The sequence below is a fragment of the Quercus suber genome, unplaced genomic scaffold, assembly GCF_002906115.3.
Source record: "Quercus suber isolate HL8 unplaced genomic scaffold, Cork oak 2.0 scaffold_83, whole genome shotgun sequence".
NCBI lineage: Eukaryota > Viridiplantae > Streptophyta > Magnoliopsida > Fagales > Fagaceae > Quercus > Quercus suber.
Window position 1 is genome coordinate 174,893 of NW_027069548.1, and position 27,044 is coordinate 201,936.

At 34.4% G+C, this 27,044-nt stretch overlaps 3 protein-coding genes across 3 annotated transcripts; 1 reads left to right on the forward strand and 2 right to left on the reverse strand.

Moving 5' to 3' along the window:
• Positions 1 to 7,120: 7,120 nt before the first annotated feature.
• LOC112012287 (uncharacterized) lies at positions 7,121 to 8,070 on the reverse strand. The gene has a single exon (XM_024044675.2). It carries the CDS (start codon positions 7,600 to 7,602, stop codon positions 7,180 to 7,182), a length of 423 nt encoding a protein of 140 aa, XP_023900443.2. The 5' UTR covers positions 7,603 to 8,070; the 3' UTR covers positions 7,121 to 7,179.
• Positions 8,071 to 9,812: 1,742 nt separating this feature from the next.
• On the forward strand, positions 9,813 to 16,462 carry LOC112012272 (pachytene checkpoint protein 2 homolog). The gene is made up of 14 exons (XM_065773924.1): positions 9,813 to 10,160; positions 10,252 to 10,315; positions 10,488 to 10,594; positions 10,828 to 10,895; positions 11,122 to 11,225; positions 11,300 to 11,404; positions 12,413 to 12,502; positions 12,652 to 12,727; positions 13,545 to 13,614; positions 13,705 to 13,775; positions 13,923 to 14,013; positions 14,739 to 14,866; positions 14,997 to 15,125; positions 15,238 to 16,462. Exons 1-14 carry the CDS (start codon positions 10,007 to 10,009, stop codon positions 15,376 to 15,378), a joined length of 1,398 nt encoding a protein of 465 aa, XP_065629996.1. The 5' UTR covers positions 9,813 to 10,006; the 3' UTR covers positions 15,379 to 16,462.
• Positions 16,463 to 18,640: 2,178 nt separating this feature from the next.
• LOC112010510 (pentatricopeptide repeat-containing protein At3g48250, chloroplastic) lies at positions 18,641 to 20,730 on the reverse strand. The gene has a single exon (XM_024042857.2). The coding sequence runs from the start codon at positions 20,664 to 20,666 to the stop codon at positions 18,774 to 18,776; it is 1,893 nt and encodes a 630-aa protein (XP_023898625.2). The 5' UTR covers positions 20,667 to 20,730; the 3' UTR covers positions 18,641 to 18,773.
• Between the last annotated feature and the right edge of the window lie 6,314 nt (positions 20,731 to 27,044).

The following is a 27,044-nucleotide window of genomic DNA, read 5'->3' on the forward strand; positions in this document are numbered from 1 at the left end:
ATAATAAATGTTATACTTCAACTTTTATATATTATAAAAATATAGAGTTGTACAGCTTTTTAAAATCTCACTTTTTCAAAATAAAGTATATTTCAGCAAAAAGTCATCACCAAAATACTAAATAAGTGATGCCAAATGCATGCTTACATTGGAGGTGCATGATACATAATTTTTTGGCCCAAATAATGGAAATTGTTGCCAAGGTGACTTATGTAGTTTTGTGGTATGTTTAGTTTCAAATTACAAGGATCAATGTTAAAGACCCAAAAAATTCCACAGTTTGGTAAGATGACAAGTTGTGATTGGTATAACATTATTTTTATATAAACTCACTACTAATATCACTTTTACTGTACATCAATTGTGGGGGGAAAATGCCCAGTCTAACGTAGTGGGCCTAGAGCCCCATGTGAGGATTACTGTGCGTCCGAAGAGAAGGAGAGGTAAGGGCAAGGCCCATCTGGAAGAGGGATCCCCAAAAAGAAAAATGATTACAATCTGAAGAGGTCGCTTTCTGTCCGAAGAGATTTTATTCATTTGACGTGAATAGTATGGATCAATTGAACGTATAAAAGGTCGAAATGATCTTCCGAGGACTCCTCCTGATCAAGATAAGCTTTGAGTATACTTGGAGACGATAAGAATGAAGAAATATCTAAAGGAAAAGCTGCTACCACCGTATTTAAGGCTCTGCAGTAACTTTTCTGTCAACATTTATGTGGAGAAGACCCCTGAACAGTGTAACCTCACCTACCGCCACTCACACAGAGCTAAAGGAGATGCTTGACGTGACATATACTCAAGTAAGCTCACAGATGAGGTACAAGTGGGGAGATGATGGGAAGGGAGGATATATAAAGGAAGGAGGCTCCTGAAAAGAGGAGAGGAAGTAAAAAAGAGCAATAGGGAAGAAAAGAAAACTTTACTGTAACTCTAAAAACTGTAACCACTATATAATCAATGATATGCCTCTTCGGACACCAATTCATTCCATTTTTTATGTGTAACTTCATGTTGGTTTATACTTGTAGGTTGTGATTAACTGTTGTCAATTCCATAAGTCAATCTAGCTCTTTCACCCATTCTCTACAAATTCATTGTTCTGGGTTTGGGCCACAAATCCTAACCCTACATCAATCATGACATATCATTTTAATTTATTTGAATGAAAAATTGTGAAAAATTGTGTCACTAGACTTTTTGAATTACGAGTGGGAAGATAACTTGCCTGTCCTAGCAAGCTTATGCTATATATCAGGGTATCCTAAAACAACATTAAGAATGTCATCCTTACCTTAATGCAAGAAGAAATGAGATAGTAAGTATTTGTTAAGAGTTTTGTAGTTTAGTAACATTAACCGATTCTTCTCATGTGTGGAACTAGATTCAAATTCCCCCTCCCCCACTTACTTACTTGTAAGGGTAAAAAAACAAGACAATAATAATTATTCAACATTATTGATGTAAAAAATAAAGTGACTGTAGGAAGCTTTGTCCCCTATTTTAAAGAACTAGCTGAGATCCCACATGATATGTGATGCAATTTATTATTAGTTTTTTCCAATATTTCAATAAGTTTTGCCAAAAAACATGTTGCTTAATTGGTTGTCACTTCATAATATTTCTAACAGAAACATTCAAGGTTTGAAACCCTACCCCCAATTATCGATGTATACAAAAAAAAAAAAAAAAAAAAAAAAATTCACTAATTTTCCTTGTAAAAAATTGAAATATTTGGTTATTTTATAGACAAAATAGAAAAATTCTTCTTCTTTTTTCTTTTCTTTCTTTCTTTTTTTTTTTTTTTTTTTAAGAAACAAGAGGGGAGTTGATGTGCTATGATTTTGTGAACTTAGGGGGTGTTTGGTTGGGGCATTTAAACAACAGTTTTCATTGTTTAAATAACACAACATGCATTTCTATAACACTTTTTTACTTACATATATTTCCAAAAAACTTAAATAATATTATTAGAACAATATTACTTTGTGAGGGGAGGTTGAATCTCACCTAAGTTCAATGCTGCAATGTAACCATATGCCAACTAAAAAAAAACGTACCCAAACTGCTCTTGTCTCATATTTTCTTCATTTTAAAGTTTGATTTAAACTTGAATTCGCATAGACAAAATAAAAAACCAGGTTAGTTTGCATGTTGTGCAAAATAATGAGCAAATTATGGAGATGTGTCTTTAAGGGGCTCCGAATGCATTTCATATAATGCATGTAGGTTTCTTCTTTGTTTCTTTTTCAGCAGTTATGGGAGCTGACATCTTTTTACATCAATGTATTGGCCATGTTATGGGAGCTGACATCTTTATGAATCGCAAATTTCAGAATAGTTTCTAGCTGGCAGGACCATTGTACAAGAATCAAGTTGGGAATATCTATAACCTTTTCCAAATCCAGTTGGATTTCTCTGAAGGAGAATGATCGTACAATGAAGCAATCCACTTGTATTGGGTATTTCTTTCCTCCCAACTAATTTGGTCGCGTCCTTTGACATTGACAAAAGAAGGTTGTCAAATGTAGTCATGTGCGCTCTTTATGATTTCGCTACCAAACTTGCTCAATAATGTAGCTCTGGCCTCTGAGAATCAAAAGCATTAAAACCAGAAGGCCACAACCAACAAAACATAAGTCATGATCAAAACCGTGTAGTACATAAGAAATCCAATTGAAAGCATGAAGAGTTGGAATTGATTTTTTTTTTTTAATTTAATTTGAGGGCATATAAAGTGCGCAAATTAGTTTCTATTTAAGTATAGTTTATTTGGCTAGCTTTTAGCTTTTTTAAGTGAACAAAAAGTAACTTCAATATAGTTAGCCCAAACCGTATTGCTTAAACCTATTTTTAATGAGGGCTACTTACGAACTATAACACAGTTGGGGTTGCAAATGTGGCAAGCATTTAATTGCTTTAGACTTTAAGAAACACGAGCCTAAGATCCATAGTTTTTAATAAATTCAGATTTAGAATAAGTATTTTCAATCCAAACTTGTCATTTCCTATTCTTTAAGTAAGTACACCAAAATTGACCAAAATGGAGCTACTTGGATTGAAGTGGATTGAAATTGACCAAATGGGGCTGATGAACTGAAGTGAACTGAATGGACTGAATTAGACTAAAGTGAATCAAAATGGATCGAGTGAACTGAATTAATTTAAACAAAATAAGGGCCTTCAAAGTACACTACTTAGTGTCCGTCTAGTTTAACTTATTTGGCTAGCTTTTAGCCTTTACAAGTGAAAACAGTAAATTCAATATAGTTAGCCCAAACCATATTGCTTAAACCTATTTTTAATTAGGGTTACTTACAAACTGCAATATAGTTGGGGGTGCAAATGTGGCTATAATTGAATTGCATTAAAATTTAATAAACACGAGTATGAGATCTATATTTTTTAACAAATTCGAATTTAGAATATGTTTTGTCAACCCAAATCTATATTTTTCACATTTTTAAGAAAGTACACCAAAATGGACTGAATTGGATTGAATTAGTCCAAATAGATCAAAATACTATGCAAATGTGGTTCAACAAAAACATAGTAATAATAAATGTTATACTTCAACTTTTATATATTATAAAAATATAGAGTTGTATAGCTTTTTAAAATCTCACTTTTTCAAAATAAAGTATATTTCAACAAAAAGTCATCACCAAAATACTAAATAAGTGATGCCAAATGCATGCTTACATTGGAGGTGCATGAAACATAATTTTTTGGCCCAAATAATGGAAATTGTTGCCAAGGTGACTTATGTAGTTTTGTGGTATGTTTAGTTTCAAATTACAAGGATCAATGTTAAAGACACAAAAAATTCCACAGTTTGGTAAGATAACAAGTTGTGATTGGTATAACATTATTTTATATAAACTCACTACTAATATCACTTTTACTGTACATCAATCATAACATATCATTTTAATTTATTTGAACGAAAAATTGTGTCACTAGACTTTTTGAATTACGAGTGGGAAGATAACTTGCCTGTCCTAGCAAGCTTATGCTATATATCAAGGTATCCTAAAACAACATTAAGAATGTCATCCATACCTTAATGCAAGAAGAAATGAGATAATAAGTATTTGTTAAGAGTTTTGTAGTTTAGTAACATTAACCGATTCTTCTCATGTGTGGAACCAGATTCAAATTTCCCCTCCCCCACTTACTTACTTGTAAGGGTAAAAAAACAAGACAATAATAATTATTCAACATTATTGATGTAAAAAATAAAGTGACAGTAGGGAGCTTTGTCCCCTATTTTAAAGAACTAGCTGAGATCCCACACGATATGTGATGCAATTTATTATTAGTTTTTTCCAATATTTCAATAAGTTTTGCCAAAAAACATGTTGCTTAATTGGTTGTCACTTCATAATATTTCTAACAAACACATTCAAGGTTTGAAACCCTGCCCCCCATTATCGATGTATAAAAAAAAAATTCACTAATTTTCCTTGTAAAAAATTGAAATATTTCGTTATTTTATAGACAAAATAGAAAAACACTAAGAGTAGTGTAGTGTGTGTGTGTGTGTGTGTGTGTGTGTTTAAAAACTGAAAATTTCATGATATAGTGGCTAATATTGACAAGCATGTTTCATGCCTACTAAAAAAAAATGAAAATATCCTTCAATTTTCATTATTTTTTTTTTTTTTACATTCTTAATTGTATGTTACTAAATTTATTTTTATTTTTCATTTTTGTTGGACATTGTTTCAATTATTGTAAAAATAAATAAATAAATAAATTTGAGTAAGAATACCATATTTCAAATAAATTGTTTCTCGCATAAGGAAAAAAAAAAAAAGAATTGTTTCTCATATAAATCTTAGAAAAATGATATTAAAATTTCATTATGCTTAAAATAATTTATATAACAAAATGAACATATTAATTCTAATTACATAGAATAAATACTACAATATTAGTTTCACACACACACACATATATTACACTAGCCTCTGAGTACGTGCATGAGGCTCTTCTATTTATTTAGGTAAAAGTTAATAATTTGCATCTATTATAATTTAAAAATTTTTTATTTTTTATTTTTCAAACAAATAAAAATAATAAATTTTAAAGATATTCAGTAACTACAATTTCTTTTTTGAACGTGAAGGAAAAAAAATCCTAAATTTTAGGAATTCTCTTTTTGATTTCAAGATGAAATTTATTATTTAATATTTATGACCCTATTTCTAAATAAAGTTACCTTTCATTAATGAGGGTATTTTTGAATCATATAAAAGTCCAATTGAAAGAAATGAATCCTCTTATATATAGTATAAATAAGGAAAAAATTAAAAACTGACCCTCTAACTTTCAGCTTTTTTCATTTCAACCCTCTAACTTTCAGTTTTGTCATTTCAATCCTCTAACTTTCAATTGTTGTCAATTTGGTATTCTGTTAACCAGTTGTCAAGTGTCTCCGTTAAATGAGCAAAATGACGCCATTTTGGCTCTTTTTTTTTTTTCCCCCGTAATTAAAAGAAATTAAGAAAACTGTTATTAAAATTAAAAAAAAAAAAAAACATTTAGGGGAACAAAGTGGAGTTAGTAGACTTATCCCAGATATTGGATTTCTTGTCGAGATAGGAGCACTAGTTGGTGTAGTTCCTAAGGAGCTTCCTTCGAAACTTGCACAAAACGGCGGCGTTGAGGTTGTCCAGTGGAGGAGAGAGGCGCATCTAAGCGTTAGCGAGGTGGAGAACGAGGTGCTCACGCTGGTTGTGAACATTGTCGTTTTAGAAGCCGAAGAAGAGGACGAGCCAGTCCAGGAGGTCCATGTGCGGGGCCCATTGGTTGTGCGGTGGCTTACGGAGGTCGCCGACGGCTCAGAGCGCGGTGTTAATGGCTCGGACCTCTAAGAATTCGAGCAATGGGTGCTCTCCATCTCTCAAATCCCGGTCTCTCTCTCTCTCTCTCTCTCTCTCTCTCTCTCTCTGCTGCCATTGCCGACCCAAACAGACTCTCCCTTCTTCCCCCAAAATACGTAGTTTAAGGCTGTGAGCAAAATAACACGATTTATGTTTTGACTTCAGTTAAGTTGTTCCCCTAAATGTGTGTGTGTGTGTGTGTGTTTTTTTTTATAAACAGTTTTCTTAATTCCTTTTAATTTCAAAAAATTTTAAAAAAAAAAGTCACAAAAACAGCGTCGTTTTGCTCATTTAATGGAGACACTTAACAGCTGGTTAATAAAATACCGAATTGACAACAATTGAAAGTTAAAAGACTGAAATGACAAAACTGAAAGTTAGAAGAATGAAATGAAAATTGTTAAAAGTTAGATGGTCAGTTTTAGATTTTTGCCTATAAATAAATATCAAAGGGGTTAGGACATTTAAAAGGTTAAGATAAATTTTAGTGAATTTTCAAATATTTAATTTTTGAATTCGAATTTGGTAATGATAGGGTGTAAAATTTATGTTTTACATAATCTAATAAGTGATTGTCACGTCAGCATTTTACTTAAAATTCAATACATCTTACCATGCCTAATAACTTGTCAATTAACTCTCAATTTGGTTGGATTTATATATGAGTATTAGAATTGATTGAGTATGGTTGTGCCTAATTTTAAATATGGGATAAGATGATGATGTTGGGATTAGAGGGGTAAAATCTAGATTTTACACCACATCCTTACAAGATTTAAGGCTTAGTTTTTATGGCTTTTGTGTCAATTTTTGTTAAAGATATTATACATAAGAAAGAATATCATATTCTAAATTTATTATTATTATTCCAACTAAAAATTTATTTCTTATATAGAGTTTATGAAAATAATTATAAAAATTCTTTTAATGTATATAATTAATGCATGATTAATATATGTATTTACTCTATTGGCTAGTTCAATACATCAATACTTTGATATAAATGCAAACGTTGTTGAATGAGAATCCTAAATAAAGAGAATATCAAGAAATGTGGCACAACCTCATGCTCTTTAATATAAGGTTTCTGCTATTGACAGGGAAAAGAAATGTTTGGTAACATGAAAGTGGAACTCACACCACAAAATGATAAATAAAATAAAAAAATAAAAATGAATAACAAAGTGAAGTAGGAAGTTTTGTTCCCTGCTTAAAACTATAGGGAAAGTAAATGATGTTGTAACCTGAAAAATTGGAATTCACATACCAAAATAGATGGAAAGAGTTTATCCTATTCTCTTGGAATATCAGCCCCTGTATCAGATCTCCTTGAAGAAATCTGATTGAACAAACTTCTAAGGCTATGCCGACTCTCCTTGCGCCTCCTATGGACACGACTTGGACTATCCAACTCAACAAATGGATTATCTGGCAATAAACCAGTCTCTAACCTTCTGGACAAGGTCACAATCTCATAGGAATCACATAGAGACTGCCCAAAATCCCAAGTGGCACCATGGCTGCTGTCATTAGCTGATGATGATTTCCTCATTGCTTCTAGCTTGAATCGAGAAGGATTGCCTTTGAAATTTCTCATGTAGGCATCAAATTCATTCATAGGCCTAGAGCTGCTAGAGTGGTTGTGCCATGCTTGTGCCACTGCCTTGAGGATTTCCAGGGCTTGCTCATCTTCAACCTCTGGTTTTTTCTTCATGGAACTCTTTTTTCTCTAAGAAAGTCTTGTTGGGTCCATGTTATCTTGGGTGAATTTGAGCCTTACGTTAATGCTGTAGGTAGAGATAAGCTAAAGGCATCCATACCTTTTCTGTTACAAAAGGTTTCCTTTTTTTTTTATCTTCTCTCTCAGGCTGTGGCCTGTGAGATGAAAACTACGGAATTAATGGAAATTTGGCTAGGTCTGAGTTTAAGATAGACATTAGCTTGTTTTTTGTCTCCACTTTGATTTTCCACAAGTGGATGCAAATTTTTTCTCAATAATGACGGTTGAGACATTAGAAGTTCTTTGGGCCATTAAATTTGACAAAATCTATATTATTGTTGTACTCAAAACGCTGACATGTAATGATGCAAAACATTTGTCTAGACAAATCCTTCTCGTGAGACCATTACTTTTTATGCAGAAGTGGCTAATTTATTTGACTTTTACACGATCTATATACGTACTGCCAAAAGTCTTGTAATTTGGGTTCAAATAATAATCCGGTAGTAATGATATTCTTTATGCCTTTATAATATCTCATGTATGTGGTTCAAACCTCACTTTCCTGTCACTATATCTTCCTAAAAAAAAAAGAGTCTTATAGCTCAAAGGTATTTACCCAATTCTCACATGAGAATAACTTAGATCCATCTTTGAATAATGATTTTGTACAATCATATCTTATTCAGCCAAAAGATTAGGCTTTTCAATCACTTTATATAGCCGTGTGTAAAGCATTTTAGTGAAAATAACCTTGCCTTTGAAGTTAAATACAAGAAATTGGGGTGAAGGATTTGAACCTAAATTCTTTTCATGGAAGAGATTGGATAGTACGTTGCTCTTGACAAAGTTTAGGAAACTTGTTTTCTTTGGTATTTTCATGTTAGCTGGAAATTTAAAAGTAGATAGGCATTTGGGGCCATAAGTACCACAGCAATTTGGGGCCCTCACCCAAAGTATACACTAGGTTGAAGCTTACGGGGAGGCACCCAATCCTCCAAAGCCGAGTGGTAAGGACAAGTACCAAGGATGAGCACTGTGGTATGCAACAATCACCCACCTTTGGCTAACATCACTATTGGCCTATAGATCCCCTTCTTCTATTCGGTTAGATAGTATGATTCTCCTCAAAAGAAATGCCCGTAGAAAATCACTAAACTCCCTCACATCAATATTTATTGTAGCCTACCAACCGTCATTCACATCTAATCCTACAAGACCTATTTCATTCACATGTAATTTGAGGGTTGCTACTCTGACACGTATCTTCTTAGTTGACCTAACGAAACAATCAACTAACAAGCCGAATCGGGATCCTACGTAGGATCATGAGAGGTATGTGAGATTGTGAATCGTAGAATCAGATCGTGAATGATAAGATCCTACATTATTTAAGGGAAAAAAAAAACACATTGATATGTTAAATAATCACATAAATTATACATTTATTCATAAATTTGCATAAATTTGATGTAATTACCATACATCACCACATCCATTTGTAAGGATCATTTAAAGATGTCAAAAATCTCAAAACGTGACACTTTATTGGGATGTTATTTTTCATCTGGGTCTAACTAACACTCTCTCCACATTAGAATAGCAAAACTTAGTCTATTGAGATGTTATTCTTCATTTAGGTCCAACTGAACCTTCTGTTAAGTTAAAGAATATTATAAGAAACCAAGATCGTTTGGGATCGTCAGAATTGTACGATCCTACTAATTATGAATGATCACAAAGGTCCTTAAAAGATCTGGATTGTTTTGAGTAGGTGAAATCGAAAAATCGTAGGATCATAAAATTTAGATCGGAATTTTGAAAACCATGCCTACAACCGTGATTTTGGAGGATTTACCACTAAATCTAGTCAAACCTTAAATCAAGTCAAACCTTCTCCATATAAATCATTTCATTCTATTTAACATGTTATGCAATCTCTCAACACTTTCATCTTTCCCATTGATTTATTGGTTTAACTATTACTCTTACTTAATAAAGCATTATAAAAACAATTATTTTTTCAGTTTTCTAAAAACTTTCTACCTACAATTACAAACTCAAGAGATAACAAACCATCATGAAGGTAAAAACTACTGTTTATTTATAAATATTTATATAGTGCCCGTTTGGCCTCAGCGTTCACGTTTTGGATCCATGCTTTTATAAAGATTGGTTGGAAGTTGGAACTTTGAAAGGGCATAGGGAAGCCCAATGGGCCTGGCATAAAAGCCTTATATATTGCACGCCGTCACTTTCTTTCGTATTTTCCCGCTCATTTTCAAAAAGGGAAAATATTTGAGAAAACCCTTAGGTTTTGGACTTTGGCCCCAAATTTTTCTTCTTCTTCTTCGAGAAATTGAAAAACAAAACGCGTTGTTGTTGTTGTTGTTCAAAAATGAGTACTCCAATGGAGATCACGCTTCAAAACCCTCCAGATCCCGATATCTCCGACCAAAACGCCGTCGCATCAGCCTCAGTCTCAGCTCCTTCTCCTCCTCCGCCTCCGCCTCTTCCTCCTGTACTCGCCGATGACAGAGTCTCCGTTTCAGGTACCTACATGGCTCTCATCTTCACCTTCCATTTTTGCTCTAATTCCAAGCTCCGTGCTTGAGTTTTTTTGAAATTTGATTTCTCTTTCAGTTGAAGCTTGCTTAAAGCCCTCCAGCACAGCTCGGATCGACGATGTCCGCTCAGCCATTGAGAGGTACAAAATTAAGGTTTTTTTTTTTTGTGTGTGTAATTGATGTTCTAATTAATTGAAAATTGTAATGATTATGTTGAAAATGTTGGGGATTATAATGTTTTTGTTTTAATTTGTAAATGCCTAAACATGCTTTAAAATACTGTTATTTTTTATTTTTGGCTATAATGTCTAGAATGCTTGAAAAGAGGAGTTTAAGCTATATTGACGGCCCCATTCCAGTGCCTCTTGATGATCCATTTCTCACAGAAAATGTGGAAAGAATCCGTATTTGCGACACGGGTATGTTTTATTTTGTCTATAAGTTCAATGGTTTTATATCTACATGTTCCACGGTTTTGTATTAAGAAAGTGAAACAATTAGCTGAATCATGCACTATATGTTTTGCTGAATTGAGTGTTTTGATATGAGAGAATGAAAAAACTTTTTCTTGTTGGGGGGGGGGGGGGATTATGCAGGAGAGCTGTTTCTGTTTTTTTGCTGTTTCTGATGCTTAAATGCTTTATCTTTGTAGATGAGTGGGTGCAGAACCATGAAATTCTTTTGTTCTGGCAAGTCAAGCCTGTTGTGCATGTCTTTCAGGTGAGTAAATTGCACTACTAAAAGGGGGTTTATAATAGGCTTGATTTTTTTTTAATTTTCTTTAGGATTTGGAATATACTATTTTATAAACTCCTTTTTTGACTAGATGTATGTGGCTTGTTTAATTTTTGAAATTTCACATGTTGGCAAGGAATTTTTTTTTTCCTTGACTTGCAGCATTCAAAGTTTCAAACTCTGATTATTGTTTTGAGTGGATCTTTGTCAGCTTAGTGAGGAAGGACCATGTGAGGACTTAAGTGGAGATGGCCAACTTCCTAGCTTTAATGAATGGATGCTTCCTGCAAAGGAATTTGATGGCATGTGGGAAAGGTTTGTTTGTGGGTTTTAATTTTCTTGATAGATTAAAATCTATGGATGTACAATAAAGGTAATTGCTTTTGCAGTTTAATTTATGAATCTGGTCTCAAGCAAAGGCTGTTGCGGTACGCAGCAAGTGCATTACTCTTTACTGAAAAGGGTATTGATCCTTTCCTTGTGTCATGGAACCGGTAAGGAGCATGTGATTGATCCTATTTCAGCACTCAAAACATGCTAAGTAAGCTTCCATTGTTTGTATTTATTGGAAATGAGATTTTTGGAAACAGATCAATCTTTTCAGATGTATGTGTTTGGGTGCAATACTTGTTATCGGCTATTGTGATTTTCATCACTTAGTGATTGATCTGTTTTATGATTTGACCTGCTTGGGTTTTTAAATTGATTTATTTGTTTGTGCTTTGTCTAGTTATAGTATTAATACTAGGATTTTTATCTTATATGACAAAATTTTCACATCAAGCACTGAAAAGTGCAACATTGTTACATGATAAGTCAAGAACATCATATTCATATATATCAATAGACATAGTTGGTTCTACTTGTTGTGCAATGCCCTAAAATATCTATCAAGTGAATACCTGGAAGTAGTTCAATATCTCCGTGTATGGTTCTGGTTATGCTTACATAACTCCCCTACATAGTGAGATGAGATAGGGACAAAGACTCAGAATGCATAGGAACTATCAGGAGCATGAAAAGTGAAAAATCACTGAGAGCAGGTTGGAGAGCTGCAAAGAAATGAATTTGGATTCCCATTAATGAGTTAACCTTACCCAGTAGACTGGTACAGCTATAAAACTCGTTGTATTATGTATATGGACACCTTGTGGTTTAACATTACATGTATCTGGTTCAAGTTGTGTTGGCATGGACTTTCCTTCATTAATTTATGTATAATTTCTCCACCCTTAAATCTATTTGCATGAAAGTTATGACATCGTGTTGTACAAACAAGAAACAACAGACTCCTTCGAAGTTGGTCTAATTTTTTATATTTAGTACACAGGACTTTGAGTTTTAATTGCATGCATGACTGTGTTTCCTACTGCAATCTTTTTATTTGCTAATTTTGACTTCTTATTATTGGAAAGACCTACAGATAATGTTTTAATGGATAGGCACAGCTAGGTGAAAAATATACAATTAACACTTTTTTGAACCTTTTTATATGCTTGCAGCATTATTCTTTTGCATGGACCTCCAGGAACAGGGAAGACATCTTTATGTAAAGCATTAGCCCAGAAGTTATCCATCCAATTCAACTCCAGGTTTGTTGATGTATCAGTTTGATGTGAATGTTATTTCTTTTTGTTGGCTCACATGAAATGCACCAGGCATATATATATATATATATATATATTTATATATATTCTAGATTCGTCTTATATTCTAGTTTACCTTTTTTTTGTTAAATCAGATACCCACAAAGCCAATTGGTTGAGGTTAATGCACATTCTTTGTTTAGTAAATGGTTCTCCGAAAGCGGCAAGTTGGTATGTGGTCACACAGTGTAATTCCTGAATAACACTTCAATATGCTTGATTATTCCACCTTTATTTTTATGTGGATTAAATATTTTTTGTGTTTGTGTATCAAATGGTTTGTCACAACCTTTACCCCAAATTTCAGTCAACAGTTTGTCACATCTTATCTCAATTAATTTATGTCTTTTCCTTGATTGAGTTCTGCCCCTAAAGGATTGGCAACCATCCTGTTCCCCACCCCCTGAAAACAAAAAGAAAGGAAGAAAGAAAAAGTATATTGACATGGCCCATTGTTGATTCAGAAAAAGAAAAAAAGAAAACACCTAATTGAAGCTGTTCCCTTTGTTCTTTATTCAACACAAATCTGTCACTTCTAGAGTTACTTCAAAATCAAAACTGTGTAACTCTTTATCATTTTTCCAGTCAAAAAGAAAAATATCTACTACTACATTTTGTCAAACCAAATAAAGCCTCAAGAAATCAGTCTTTCCAAAAATTGGGGATAAGGCTACCTCTCCCAAACCCTGCACAAACTAGAGTTTTGTGCCCTAGGTAGTATGACCCTTTTCATGTTAATGGCGATCATATAGAATTATCACAATTTTGAATCCTGTGCTGTTTCCTTTGTAGTGTGTTATACTGTTATGTGAAGTTGTCAAGCTCAATCTCTGTTTCTGTCAAATTTCTCATATCTTTAAATTGGTGTATATCTTCTTTATATATAGCATATTTATTGTAAAGGAAGCTGAAGCTGAAGTTAGATTTAGTGCATGCATGGGGGTCAATTTTTTTTTTTTTTCTCATTAAGATGTATTCTCATTGTTAGGTTGCAAAGCTTTTCCAAAAAATTCAAGAGATGGTGGAGGAAGAAAACAATCTGGTATTTGTTTTAATTGGTGAGATTTATTATTTTCAGTGGTTTCTTATTTAGCTTTCATCCTCCTTCCTTTCAGCGTATAATTATTTTATATCTGGTGATGCTTCAGATGAAGTTGAAAGTCTTGCTGCTGCTAGAAAAGCTGCTTTGTCTGGTTCTGAACCTTCAGACTCTATTAGGGTATTGCACTTCACTCTACCACCTTTTTTCTGTATAAATTTTCTGACTTTTCTCAACTACATGTGCATTAACAGAGTATAAATTTTAGAATAACATGTACAATGGTCCTCTTTTAATATTTATTGCATCTTCGAATGTGCGTTTCAGGTCGTGAATGCACTACTTACTCAGATGGATAAATTGAAATCATCACCAAATGTGATAATTCTCACAACCTCCAATATTACCACTGCTATTGGTAAGCCTATATTCAATTTCAGATTAAGTGCAAAATTGTCATTTTAAAGCCTTGCACTTCTTTAACAGAGGGTGTTATTTGTTGAGGACTGGATGGTATATTTATTCCATGCAAATCCATTTGGTGCCATTCTAGCTGACCTCTACTGTTCCTCATCATTTTTAAAAGCTGTGGGAGCACGGTTCACATTTTCAAAGTAATTGTTATCTATTTAACAATAATTTGTAGTTTCCTGTGAGGTTTTTTAACCAATTAGAATTTTATGAAACTATTAGCACCATGCACGCATATTCTTAGAAGTCAAGCCTTGGTGCTATGGGCCTATGCAATAGCCTTCCACCAAAATTGACAGGTTGCAAGTTTGGGAGTTAAGGCTGCCTACTAAGACCTCTCCCAAACCCTGCAAAAAAGTGGGAGTTTTGTGCACTAAGTACGACTTTTTTATGTTTGAATCAGACCATTGATCTGGATATTCTCCAAACCATCCTTTCTTTTGTCTTTTTTAATTCTCTTTTCTCTTCATTTATTTACCATGAAAATTTCAGAATCCCATTTTGTTTATCTTTGACAAATTGTTGTTTGGCATTTTATGCTGTGAATTTTCTCATTGACCGTATAGGTCTCTTTTCATTCTGGTAAATTTCATTGGATTTATGAGAAAAATTCTCAAAACTTTCATAATGCATGTATTTAGTGTTGACTATTTATCCATTGTTGGATTGCAGATATTGCATTTGTTGATCGAGCTGATATCAAAGCATATGTTGGTCCTCCAACACTCCAAGCTCGCTATGAAATTTTAAGATCCTGTCTGATGGAACTTGTGAAAAAGGGAATCTTATCAAATTTTCAGGTGCAGATACTTCTCTCTCACCTTGTCCAAGGAACAATTTTTTGAACCTTCACTGTTGTCTTTCCAAGTGCTGATGCAGACATGTTCCCAAATATGTATCATCAACTAACAAATATTGGGAACTCTGTAGGGTTGTGATCACCTTGTAATTCCAAATTTTGCCAGTATGAAAGAAAAGTTGAATATGCCTGAGATGCAGGATGCTCAGACAAAATTTCACCTATGTAAACAATTGCTTGAAGCTGCAGAAGCATGTGAGGTAAGTGAGAAATTTTCTTTGCCTATCATTGTATTTGGCAGATTTGTCAATGACCAAAGAAGCTGACTTAATTAACTTTTGATGTTTGACTCTCTCTCTCTCTCTCTCTTAGGGAATGAGTGGACGATCTTTAAGAAAGCTTCCATTTTTGACGCATGCAGCTCTCTCCAATCCTTACAATTGTGATCCTAGCAAGTTCTTGTGTAAAATGGTAGATACGGCAAGGGGCGAGCTTTCTGAGCTGCCTGACTGAATTATGAGTTCTCACTTCATGTAAAAGATGTGTTTAATGCTAAATGTTTAAATCCACTGCAATTAGTTGCCATTTTCAGCCTCCATTTGTGATGATGATGTTGATCGTCCAATATAAGACAATTACTTATATCAAGACAAATGATTTAGATCCATCATGATACTGAAGCCATGGTTCTAGGGATGTATAGACCACATTAGATTAGTCCTTGCAGCCCAGGTTGTCACACAAGCAGGATGCTTTTCTTCCTATTCAACTAACCTAATAGAGGTAACAATACTGCAATTAAATGGTGATTGAAGAGTTATTGCCAATTGAGCATGTGAAGTGGTCTATGCTTCATATGTAGGAAGGCCTGAGATTTGAGTCATGAAACAGCATGTGAAACGGTACTTTGAAGTTTGAACTGTTATACTGAAGAGAATTAAGATTTAATAATCTCAAATCGGATTTTTCAAATTTTCTGGTGTTTGTGATGTAATGTTAAAAGCAAAATTTTCTTTTACCTATCTCAAATGTGCTCTCTAGTTGGGTCCTCAACAGTTAGCTGCTTGACAAATTTTTCTACTGCCCACAATCCAAGGATTAGTCTCATCTGTGCAGGGATTGCTTTTGTTAGATATCAACTTGGATATTTCATTTGGTTCCATTTACTCTATGAAATGTGTGGTTCCGTTTGCTTCATGAAAATGAATATGGAATGTGTTTCATGGTGCTTTTGGTACACCTGTTCCGTTTTGAATCAACTAGTAGATACAAGTAGAACCCCTAGTAGTGGTTTGGGTTTTGTTGTCTCTCAAAATTTAGCTGCCACTTCAAAGGTGTTGCTTATTTCTTCCTCACTCATAAAGAGTCTAGCTTCTATCCAGGACTTTCACACTTCACTTCTCTGCTGGTCTTATTCATATTTTGTATATCAGATGTTTCAATAGTTGTGACAGACAAAACCTGTGTTGCAAAGTAGAAAATCAAAGTTTTGAAATGAAAGGTTTCATGTCAAAAGTTGCTGAACTTATTTAGTGCACCGGATGTACTACACTATGCTCTTCTCTTACATGAAGGTGTGTGAAATAATTTCTTCAAATTTGTATTGAACCCAAACATCTAGAAAAGCTCAATACCAATAATTTTCCAAATATCAGATTTGATTATATGTAAGCATCTTAGCCATGTTTGAGAAATAAGATTCAATACAAAACTGCCACTTACTGCAGAGTATAAAACTGGGGACAAACATTTGAAGCTTTAAGTGGCAGGGTAAATGGTCAACATCCAATCTAGAGAACCACCATATATAAGCACAGATAGCAATGGCTACAAAATAATCTTGATTCTTGACTGATACAAGTACTTGGCCATGCCCCATACAAATTCTGATTATTCAATAAAAGTATAGCTAAGTATCCCAGGATTACGTGCACGAAGATGTATCGGTAACACACGAGCATGAAGAAGAAGCAGAACATTCCAGAATATGTGCACTAACGCTCGTTATTTCTTTTGGTTTGAAGATCAACTGAGTTCATTGTTCATTTGCAAGTCGTCTATACCTTAATGGGTGATTACTTACTCGGCTGGGCGACCCAATTAGGAACTGGTTAGCCCAACATAGTTTAATCATCTTCAAGCACCCGGCCCAGAACTTGTATTCAAGTTGTAATTGGGTGAGAACTAGGAACTATAACATGTGAATTGTTGCATTTTTTACAGCCCTTACTCAACCAGCTCAACCAGGCCCAGTAGAAAAACAGCCCCAGAAGTTACACAGTTTGGGTCAACTCTGACCTAAGATGGTTCATACACTTAGGCCTAATCCATATTGCCATAACCACTTAAATATAATAAACAGTCGAGCCTTCTCATCCATCGTGTTGGTTATCTATAATTTTTATTATTATTATTTTTTTTATAACAGAAAAAATGTCTCAAATCCATTATGTAACTATCAAACTTGATGATGCCTGATGATGCCGAAAATCTCACCAGTGAGTTGCACGATACTTGTACGCTCAAAACGACACCTGCACAACAAAAAGAAAAGACCTAATAGAGAGCACCGGTGTGGTGCCGGCCAAATACCCTCCGAAGGTCAAGTTAGAACTTCTTTCAACTCTAGAGTGCTAGAGAGGGGTCAATTATGCGTACTTTGGCTTGTAAGGGTATTGGGGTTTTTATAGTAGTAGAGGGTGGACCTCTCTTTCTTGGAGTATAAGTCTTTTCCTTATAGGAATCCTTATGAGCGTAGATTGCGGAATCCTTTCCTTATAGGACTCTGATACTGGGCGTGGAATACAAGCAACTTCCCTATTACCTATGCGTGGTGACCAAGTCATGGTTTTCACAGATCCGTCGGTCTTGAAACCGTCAGCTTGCATTCTACCTTCAGCCAAGTTGGCGTCAGCTTCTCGCTGAGTAGCCTAGGCGCTTCGAATCGCCGTCAATTAGACCTGGAGCATTCAAACCGTTGGTTTGTCTTGATCTAGTTAGCATGCCTTTTGTTACGTTAGCCCAAAAACGTCCGTCGCGACTGACCCGTCAGCCAAAACAGGAGCTGACGGGTTAAGCTCACGGTACCTGCTATAATTCTTCCATATCAAAACTATTTAAAAAAAAAAAAAATACAACACATGTTCTTAAAAATTATGGGTGTTAAGTTGCAAAATCTCGAACCATTGTTACTTGTTAAGGTAAATTAGTTGTCAATGATTATTTTACTTTTAACATACTCACAATATTTTTTATTTAAACAATTTAAGCCTCTAATTGGATTTGATTCCTATTAGCAAATAATTTGAAGGGTTTTCTTGAGAATAGGTAAGAGAACATAAATTTTTTCTACATTTTTCTATTTTTCAAATTGGTGGCCTTAAAGGTCTGTTTGGATATCGCTTATTGTTGAAAACTGAAAACTTTGTAACAAAATAATTTTTAAATGTGTGAATAGTGCCGCGGAACCTAGTTTTAAAGTTGTTTTTGCTGAACTTGCAGGTCCTGTGAACAGTGCACGGGACCCACTAAAAATGCTGAATGTTGAAAACTGAATCCAAACAACTGAATCCAAACGTGCACTAAGCCTATACCACATGTCTTATTTCTTATTTGGAGGCCTTAAGCAGCCTAAATGAGCTAGACCTTGAACCATTCCTGAAAAATGATTAGGTGTCGCTCTTGTGTCTCATCCAATACAATGAAACACCATATGGAATTTTGCTTGAAAGTAGAAATCACAATCATTCATCCATCATTATATGATTTCGGATAATAACATTAAAAGCTTCAAATTGATTTTTCTTGAATTTATGCAGTGAGTACAAATTAATTTCATCAAAAAGTGTTGAACAAATTTAATTGTACAATAGAAGATTGGATTGGGTAAACTCCTCATAGTATAAGGCTCATGAAGTGGCATTGTCGTTCTGTGCAGAACCAAAAAGATTGCAAATTTCGCCATGCTTACGAATATGATGAGGGCACTTGAAAAGCAGATCTTTGGCTTCAGACTCTCTACCTTCTTGAAAGAATGATCGGAAAACATGAAGATAAGCTGAAGAGGAAGGGTATTCTTTCACGGTCAATGCCTTCAAAAAATCTGCAGCATCCTCCACAGTCCCAAACTTTGAAATATATTTGACAAAGGGTTCTGCGAAAGGTGGGTAGTTTTGCTTCTTCATCAAATGAAGCAATTTCAGTGCTTCTTCAAGTTTCCCATTGCCTAAAAGCTTTTCAATCAGTTTTTTATATGTAGCTTGCCAAGGGCTTATACGTTCCTTATTTACAATCTCCACAAGCAATCTGTATGCACCATCTATTCTGTTCCAATGTAGGAAACCGTTTATTAAGACTTCCAATAGATCAGCATCAATACTGCAGTTCTTCTCTACCATCTTTGCCAAACACATTAATGCCTTGTCAAGTTCATTAGCTACACAATGCCCTTGAATCAAAATTGTCCAAGTCTTAATATCAGGAAGAAATCCTTCTGCTTCCATCTCATCCAGCACCTTACAAGCATCTTCAAGCCTCCTTGCCTTACAAAGTCCAAAAACCAATTGGCTGTACGTGATGTTATCAGGCTGATACCCTGCGTTTCTCATAGCCTTCATAATATTCTCTGCCTCATCAAACCTCCCTGCACTTGTCAACGATCTATGAATCCCATCATACACAACCTTAGAAAGAGTATGCCCTGCTGACTCATATTTCTTTGCAACTCGAAAAACCAAATCCAAATTTGGGTTATCATTGGCTGAGATGCTTCTTAAAAGCATACTGCAGTCCTGGACCGAGGGCTTAAGTGGACTGTCCATCATGAACTCATAAAGCTTCACCGCATCCTCCATCATCTTGATCTTCTGAAACTGCCTTGATATCTTTATATAAGTGTCAATATCCATTTCATGACCAGCACTCTTCATCTCCTCAACAACACTCCAAAAAAGCTCGATCGAATCATCCCTACCGAGAACCCTAGCAACTGCATTATAAGTCACTGTATTGTGTTCATAACCATTATTACACCTGCCAACCCAATGAAAAAAACTCAAAGCTTTTGAAGGGTAATTCCGAAGTTCCTTCAAAACCCGTATCACGAAATTATCTGATAACACAATTTTCATCTCCCCCAATTCATTCTCAACCCCATTACTCCACTCTGACCCCAAAACAATATCAACCACTTTCTTCACAACATTCTCCATTGCATTCTCTGAAAGCATCCTATTATGAAAGTGGTTCAAAGCCACTACATCACCGGCCATCTTCGCCTTCTTGAACTGCCCCAAAATTGTCAAATATGTTTCCTCATCAACATAAAACCCTTGCTCTTTCATTTTCCTAAGGGTAATCCAAAACTGCTTCATTGTCTCTTTGTTAACCAAAATCCTAAGCATTAAGCTATACACCAAAGAACTGGGTCTAAACCCGGTATTCTCACAGACCCAGTTGAAAAAGCTTCCAGCTTTTTCTGGGTCTTTGTCCAGTTTCTTCAAAACGTAAATAACTGTTTCATGGGTCAGTGTTGGGCACGATTTTTCTAACTCGTGCTCCAACTCGTAGGACCAATCGTTGGCCAGAACGAGTTCAATGGCCGAGTTTGGTTTCGATGAGAAGAATAGCTTTTGATGGGTATTGAGGAAATGGGAATGGGAAAAAGATTGATTTTTTGAAAGAGAATGAGAGTCAGAGTACTGAGTCACCTGAGTGAAGAGAGACCGAGTTGAGGAGACCCGAGTCGAGAGGAGCGAGTTGGCGAGTCTCAGTGATGTGAGGATTGGCCTAGCTCTGTTCATGGTTGCTCAGATTTTCCAAAAACCCTCTTTTACTGAAATGAAATGAAATGAAGGATTTGAACACTATGGGATTTCTAGGGTTTAAGCTCTGGTTTTTGGTGTTAATTGGGTTCGGATCCGGGTTGCTCAATCCGGGCCACACCATGTACCCAAGTTGCAATTGGGTGAGAATTGGAAACTAGGCCCACTGCAATACTAGCCCTAGAGATGAGGTGACACAGTTTGGGTCAACTCTGGCCCAAGATGGTTCATTCACTTATTCCTTATCTATGATTCTATATTGCCCTGACCACTAGATGTAATAAACATTATTCTTCATGTCTCAGATCCATGATGAGGAGAGCAAATCTGGATATGGAAGCATTCGAACCAAGTTCATTTTTTGAAGGCAGCCCACCGAATTTGGATTATATCTTTGTAAAGATTACCACTCTGATGAAAGAACATGGGAGTACAAGACCCAACCATGCCAGCCAATTCAGTCTTCACTCATTTAGCCCTCCTTGTGTCTTGTCCAAGCCCAGAAGATCAACATTAAAAATTAATGTAGATGCGGCTCTAAGCCCAATTTATTCTTCTATTGCTGTTGTGGCTAGAGACTAGAGAGGAGAGTATATATTTGCCTACTCCACGAAAGTAAACACCAACTTCCCTCTCCAAGCGACAGTTGAACTTTTGAAATGGGCTATGAAACTATATGCCAACTCCATCTTTGATTTAATTTTCATTGAGAGCTACTCCAAAGTTGTTGTTGAGGCTCTTTCAAAGCCAAAGCTCGAAATTCCATGGAGAATTCTCAATATTTGCTCTGACATGTCTATTTTGCTCTCCCAGTTCACAAATGTTTCTGTAAACTGGGTTCCTAGGAATTCAAATGGCGCATCCCACACCTTGGTCAAATGGTCTCTTAAGCATAATTTATTTTGTTCTTCTGATATAGGCTGTTGTCCCCCCTGTTTTGAGTCTATTATTAGGGTCGAGGCAAGCAGTCCTGCTTCTTTGTAGTTCCTCTGCTTTGTTTTAATAAATTCTTCTTTTCCATATAAAAAAATAAAAAAAAAAAAATTATGTGGATTCTAGTTAGCTCAACTAATAAAGTGTTTTGTCATTAAATTAGAGGCTTGGATTCAAACCTAGTTTACATTAAAAACCAATTAGTGTTTTAGTTTGATGTAAAGAGTAATCATCATTAAGTAAAACCATAGATTAAATTTCTATTTGTTTAAAAAAATGTCTCAAATCTATTGTGTAACTATCAAACCATTTTAAAATAATAATAATAATACTACAACACTTGTGCTTGTAATTAATGTTAAGAATTTTTTTTTTTTTTGGGGGGGGGGGGGTGGTTGTTGAAAGAATGGACCCAAAAACTTGATATTAGATAGAAAGTAGAGAGGGCAAGAGAGTTCTAGCTGAACTAACACTTTTTTTAATAGAGACAACCATAGTTCAAAATTTCAAACCCCACTCCTCATTCTTATTATATATATATATATATATAAAGTAGAGAATTTGGCTTGTGCTCAATGCATTCGATGCAATATAGACACTCTAGTGTTGAAAAAGAGAGAGATTATTTAGTGAATAGTCATGTGGGAGTTAAATGGATAATGTTGATAATTTATTGTGTGGGATATTGACATAAACAAAAATGGAGCATCAAATTGTTAGCATAAATTAGTCGTCAATGATTATTTTACTCATTCACAATATTTTTTAACTTCTAAATGGATTTGATTTCTATTGGTTAATAATTTTAAGGGACTTCTTAAGAATAGGGAAGAGAACATAAATTCATTCTACCTTTTTCTTTTTTCAAATTGGTGGCCTTAAGCCTATACCACATGGCTTATTTCTTATTTGGAACCCTAAGCCAAGGTCTAAGTGATCTAGACCTTGAATTGCTCCTAAAAAATGATTAGGTGTCATTCTTCTGTTGCATATGTATGTGTGAGTGAAGTCTCACATTAATAATAATGAGAAGCGTAATTAATTAATATAAAATAATTGGACTCAGACTCATAGGTTTAACTATTTTAGATTAAGTGATGTCTCTATATGTCATAGTGGTAACTGATGATACCAAATATTGTCAGTTAAGTCACTCGTCTAATCCGAAACATTAGATGATCTTGTAGGATCTGCAAGATAAAGAAAGTTGATCGAAGAGACTACCGGGTTGTGCCCAGTGGAGGAGCCTCTAATGTTTGAGTCAGAATCAGCCCATATATTTTTTATATAGGGTCTATTTGGGATTCGCTTATTTTGCTGAAACTGAAAACTTTTTACTAAAAGTACAATAGATAAAGGTAAAAGTAAGTTGAAATAGTATAATGGGACTCATGAATAGTACCAAAAAGTGTAATGGGATTCATAAATAGTAACAAAAATAAGATGAATAGTAAAATAAGTTAAATAGTAAAATAAGTTGGCAAAAATTATTTTTGCCAAACGAACACATAGATAGTAGGTTTGTAGTATGTTTTGATGTACCTTAACAAATGAGGCAAATTCTACCTTTTATAGGTGACTTAGGTAGTTGTTGGACGTAAATAAGGGTGATTATTACCCTAATTGTGACATTCTTTGTCTTGATGAGAGAGTTTAAGACCTCTGATAGTCATTATTGAATATGTTGAGCGTTGCTCATTTTTCTTTAATGGCCCATTAATGATGCAATGGCTATCCATTAATATGGACAACCTTAATAATTTTTACGGTCTCATTAGTAACTACTCAATCAAAATCTTCTTAAGATGTTATCTCACCGACACATCCACATCCAATACAATGAAACACCATATGCAATTTTGTTTGAAAGTAGAAATCTCAATCATTCATCCATTATTAATTCGGATAATAACATTAAAAACATCAAATTAATATTTCTTCAAATCACAATAACAGCAACAACAACAACAAAATAATTCTTGAATTTGTTGTCTAGAAAACTTTTAAGACTTCATGTTGACTTGGGGTGCATGACTTATCTTTCACACTTTGTTGTCACTCTACGAGAAGGGTGTGATTGTATGAACACAACACCCCACAGGCAACAACCATAAAAGCAAAGGAAAAAGATTTCTCTCTCATTCGTCAATTAACAGCATAGATGAGAGAGAGAGAGAGAGAGAGAGAGAGAATCAAATGGACCCCACCTTGATTGTCTTCCACGCGAAGTTTCGTCCGTTAATAAATTGATCGCGGGTCCCACAAAACTTTGTCCCCACCTTTTATCAACGGGCGTGCGATGCCAAATTCTCGCCCAATCAAACAGTTGAAAAGGCACGCAGGTGGGTCCCACTTACCGCTTTTGTTTTGACGAGTGGGGAAATGTTTTAGTACAACTTAACCTAACACTAAATCTGTGGTCCTTCAATGGGAGAACTTACAAAATAAAAACTGACCGTTTGATTGATTGATTAAGACGTGAAGGGGTGGTCCTCTTTTTGTCTGTGACATAGTTATGATCTAAGCCATTCGATTCAAGAAGACGGTGAACAAGCAGGCTGGTGAGGATCCTATCTTATCTTTTAGGATTAGGCGTCTCTTAACTCTTACACTTCCAAGCCATTTGTTTTTTTTTTTTCCTCTTACCCTTCCTTTTGGATGCAATGTTAACAACAATCATGTAACATCAATCAATGTGATAATGGTTGCAAACGCAAACAACATAACTTTTAGAGATACAATAATTTTCACAATCATTCATTCAGATTCGATATGTTATGATTCATGTATAATAAAAATGACGTTACATAGATTTAAGTAAAAGCTGTCTTTAGTGTTACTAATTACAAATATGCATTTAAGTAGCTAAATAGGAAGAGTGTGATGAAGTGGCGTCAAATTATACTGATTACTAAGCCAAGTGTAAATATATAGCACACAAATGCAAGTTGCAACAATGATCATAAAGATGGAATTCGATGATATAATATAAGTTTAGTGCAATAAATGAGAGATTTTTAATCAACTTATCAACTAAATTGTCACACTCTTTATCGTTTTAAATTTGAACTAACTTAATATTAATTTTCCCATTTTTGCCACCTTTGATCACTTTAATCAAAAGCTAGGAGCTAATTTCAAGTATTATACAGTATGCATAAAGAAATCCAAGTATACTTTAGGTGGGATTTGAGATAGATTCTGTCACCAAAGGCCTCGACCAAAGTCCAACCATGATTTTGAAATTTTAACTACAAGCTTTGTACTTTCCCACTTTAGCTCTCCTCTTAAGTAAGGTTAATTTGTAAAAAGTTAACAACCTAGCTACACTTAACAACTTAGGCCCTTATTAATAATAGTATTCTTGTTTGGACTAGGATATTGATTAAAATAGTCAAGTAAGATTTTTGGTTTCATTTTTCATTATTTTTTATACGAGTGAAAAGTTCCAAGAAGAGAAGAAAAAAAAAATGAGGAGGATTTTAACAAGAAAGTTAACTTCATGAAATTATAATATTCGGGTTGATTGTACTACCTATGTAACTCATTTTCTATAGTTTAATTAGGCTAGGCAGCTGATTTTTTTATGCTGTGTTTGAGTCGGTTCTTCTTTGCTCACTAAGGCCACTTCACAATATAGTCTGCTAGTAATTTAAGTTAGTATAGAGAGTTAAAACTTAAAACCAATTCTTTAAATTATTCTAGAATAAAATTTAAGTACAATTTTGTAAGTGTTGAGTCAATTATGCAACACAAATAGTACTTTCTACTTTTATCGACAATTAAATTCAACTATGTGATTATTTTAATCATATGCCTAATTAGCCATTGCAGCAAATTTGAATAATTTGCTAATTTTTGTACTTAATTTTTTGTCCATTATGTCATAGGGAGACCTAACCTAGTAACCTACACAGTATGGATTGTTGAAACTAGGCTGCAAAGCCTGCATGCATGAAGTGGAAAACAAATTAGACTTGGTCTAACTTAGAGAAACCAAGCTGAATAGCATAGTTGAGCTCGAGTCAAACACAAGCTCAGCCACTGCAAATAGTGCATCAATTTGTTGGGCTTGTCTAGAGGTACCACATTGTGAATCATTCACGCACAAAATCACGTTGATTAATTTACATGTCTCATATAACTCAATGCTAAAAATGGCATGGACTCCTTTATCACTAAGCATGTATAGAATCTGCATGCCTTCAGCTTTACTCAAATTTAGCTTCCTGTACGTTATTTCATTTCAACAGGTTGTTTTCGCATGTGAGCAAACATCGCACACACCTACCACAAAATTCTGATAGATTAAAGCAAAGAAAAAAAAAAACACATATGCTCTGAATATAAAAAATTTGACACTTCGTATTCAAACAGTAGAAAACCACAGACTACTCAACAACGTTAGTTGATGGTGTTCACTCAAGCAGTTGAGGTAGGGTTCGTGAAAAATACGTTTCAAGTAAGAATGGAAATCAAAAGGTAAACACAATCATACAAGATATAAAGGTGAATTAGGAGAATACAGTGTGAATTAAGCATAATTAATCTTATGGGGATTACTTTGAACATGTCCAATTAAATAATATTATAGTAAATATAATAACCCAAACTCATCATGATACTATATATATGAAAGAGGATAATTGACTTTTTTTTTTTCCATGTAAGACGAAATCATTATTTATCCCCCCAATATTTACCTACAAACATTTTACTTGCCTATATAGGTAGGTGAAAATAACCATGACATGATAGAAAAGTTGCAAACAAACTAGCCCCCATTCACGCATAGAAGATATTTCATGCATGCAGGAACGGAGTCAAGATTTAGAGTTAGGACTTAGGAGAGCAACTCTGTTGCTATCCTCTAATTTTGTTGCTTCTCAGCTGCTGAGTGTTTTTTTTTTTTTTTTTTTTTTTTTGTGTCTTTGATAGGTATAAAATTGGTTGATCAAGCTTCTTTCTTTTTTTTTTTTTTTCTTTTTTTTCTTTTTTTTTTGTTATTGGCAATTTTTGTTGTTCGACTAATTTTTTTTGGCTTGTATATTTTGTTTTAGATTTTAGATGTATAGATTTTTTTTAGTCTTTAAAAAGAGGAAAAATGTTAGAGTTACAATTTTTTTTTTTTTTTTTACAATTTACTGATATGATGAGTAATTATTGGTAAATAAAATAAATGATGTAAGTGGCAAGCCCAGATGTGAACTAGTAATAATTTGTACCTCAACAGTTTGTAAAAATGTTGTAAAAAAGTTTGTGGTTATAACATTACTTTTAAATAACAACTATATTGTTTAGGGGACAAAATGTAATTTTAAATAACAAAATTGCTAAAAGTAATACCTAAATCTATACTAGTAATTTAAAAAAAAAAAAAAAATTAAGGGGGGCAAAGCCCAAGTGTGCCTCCATCCGTGCGCA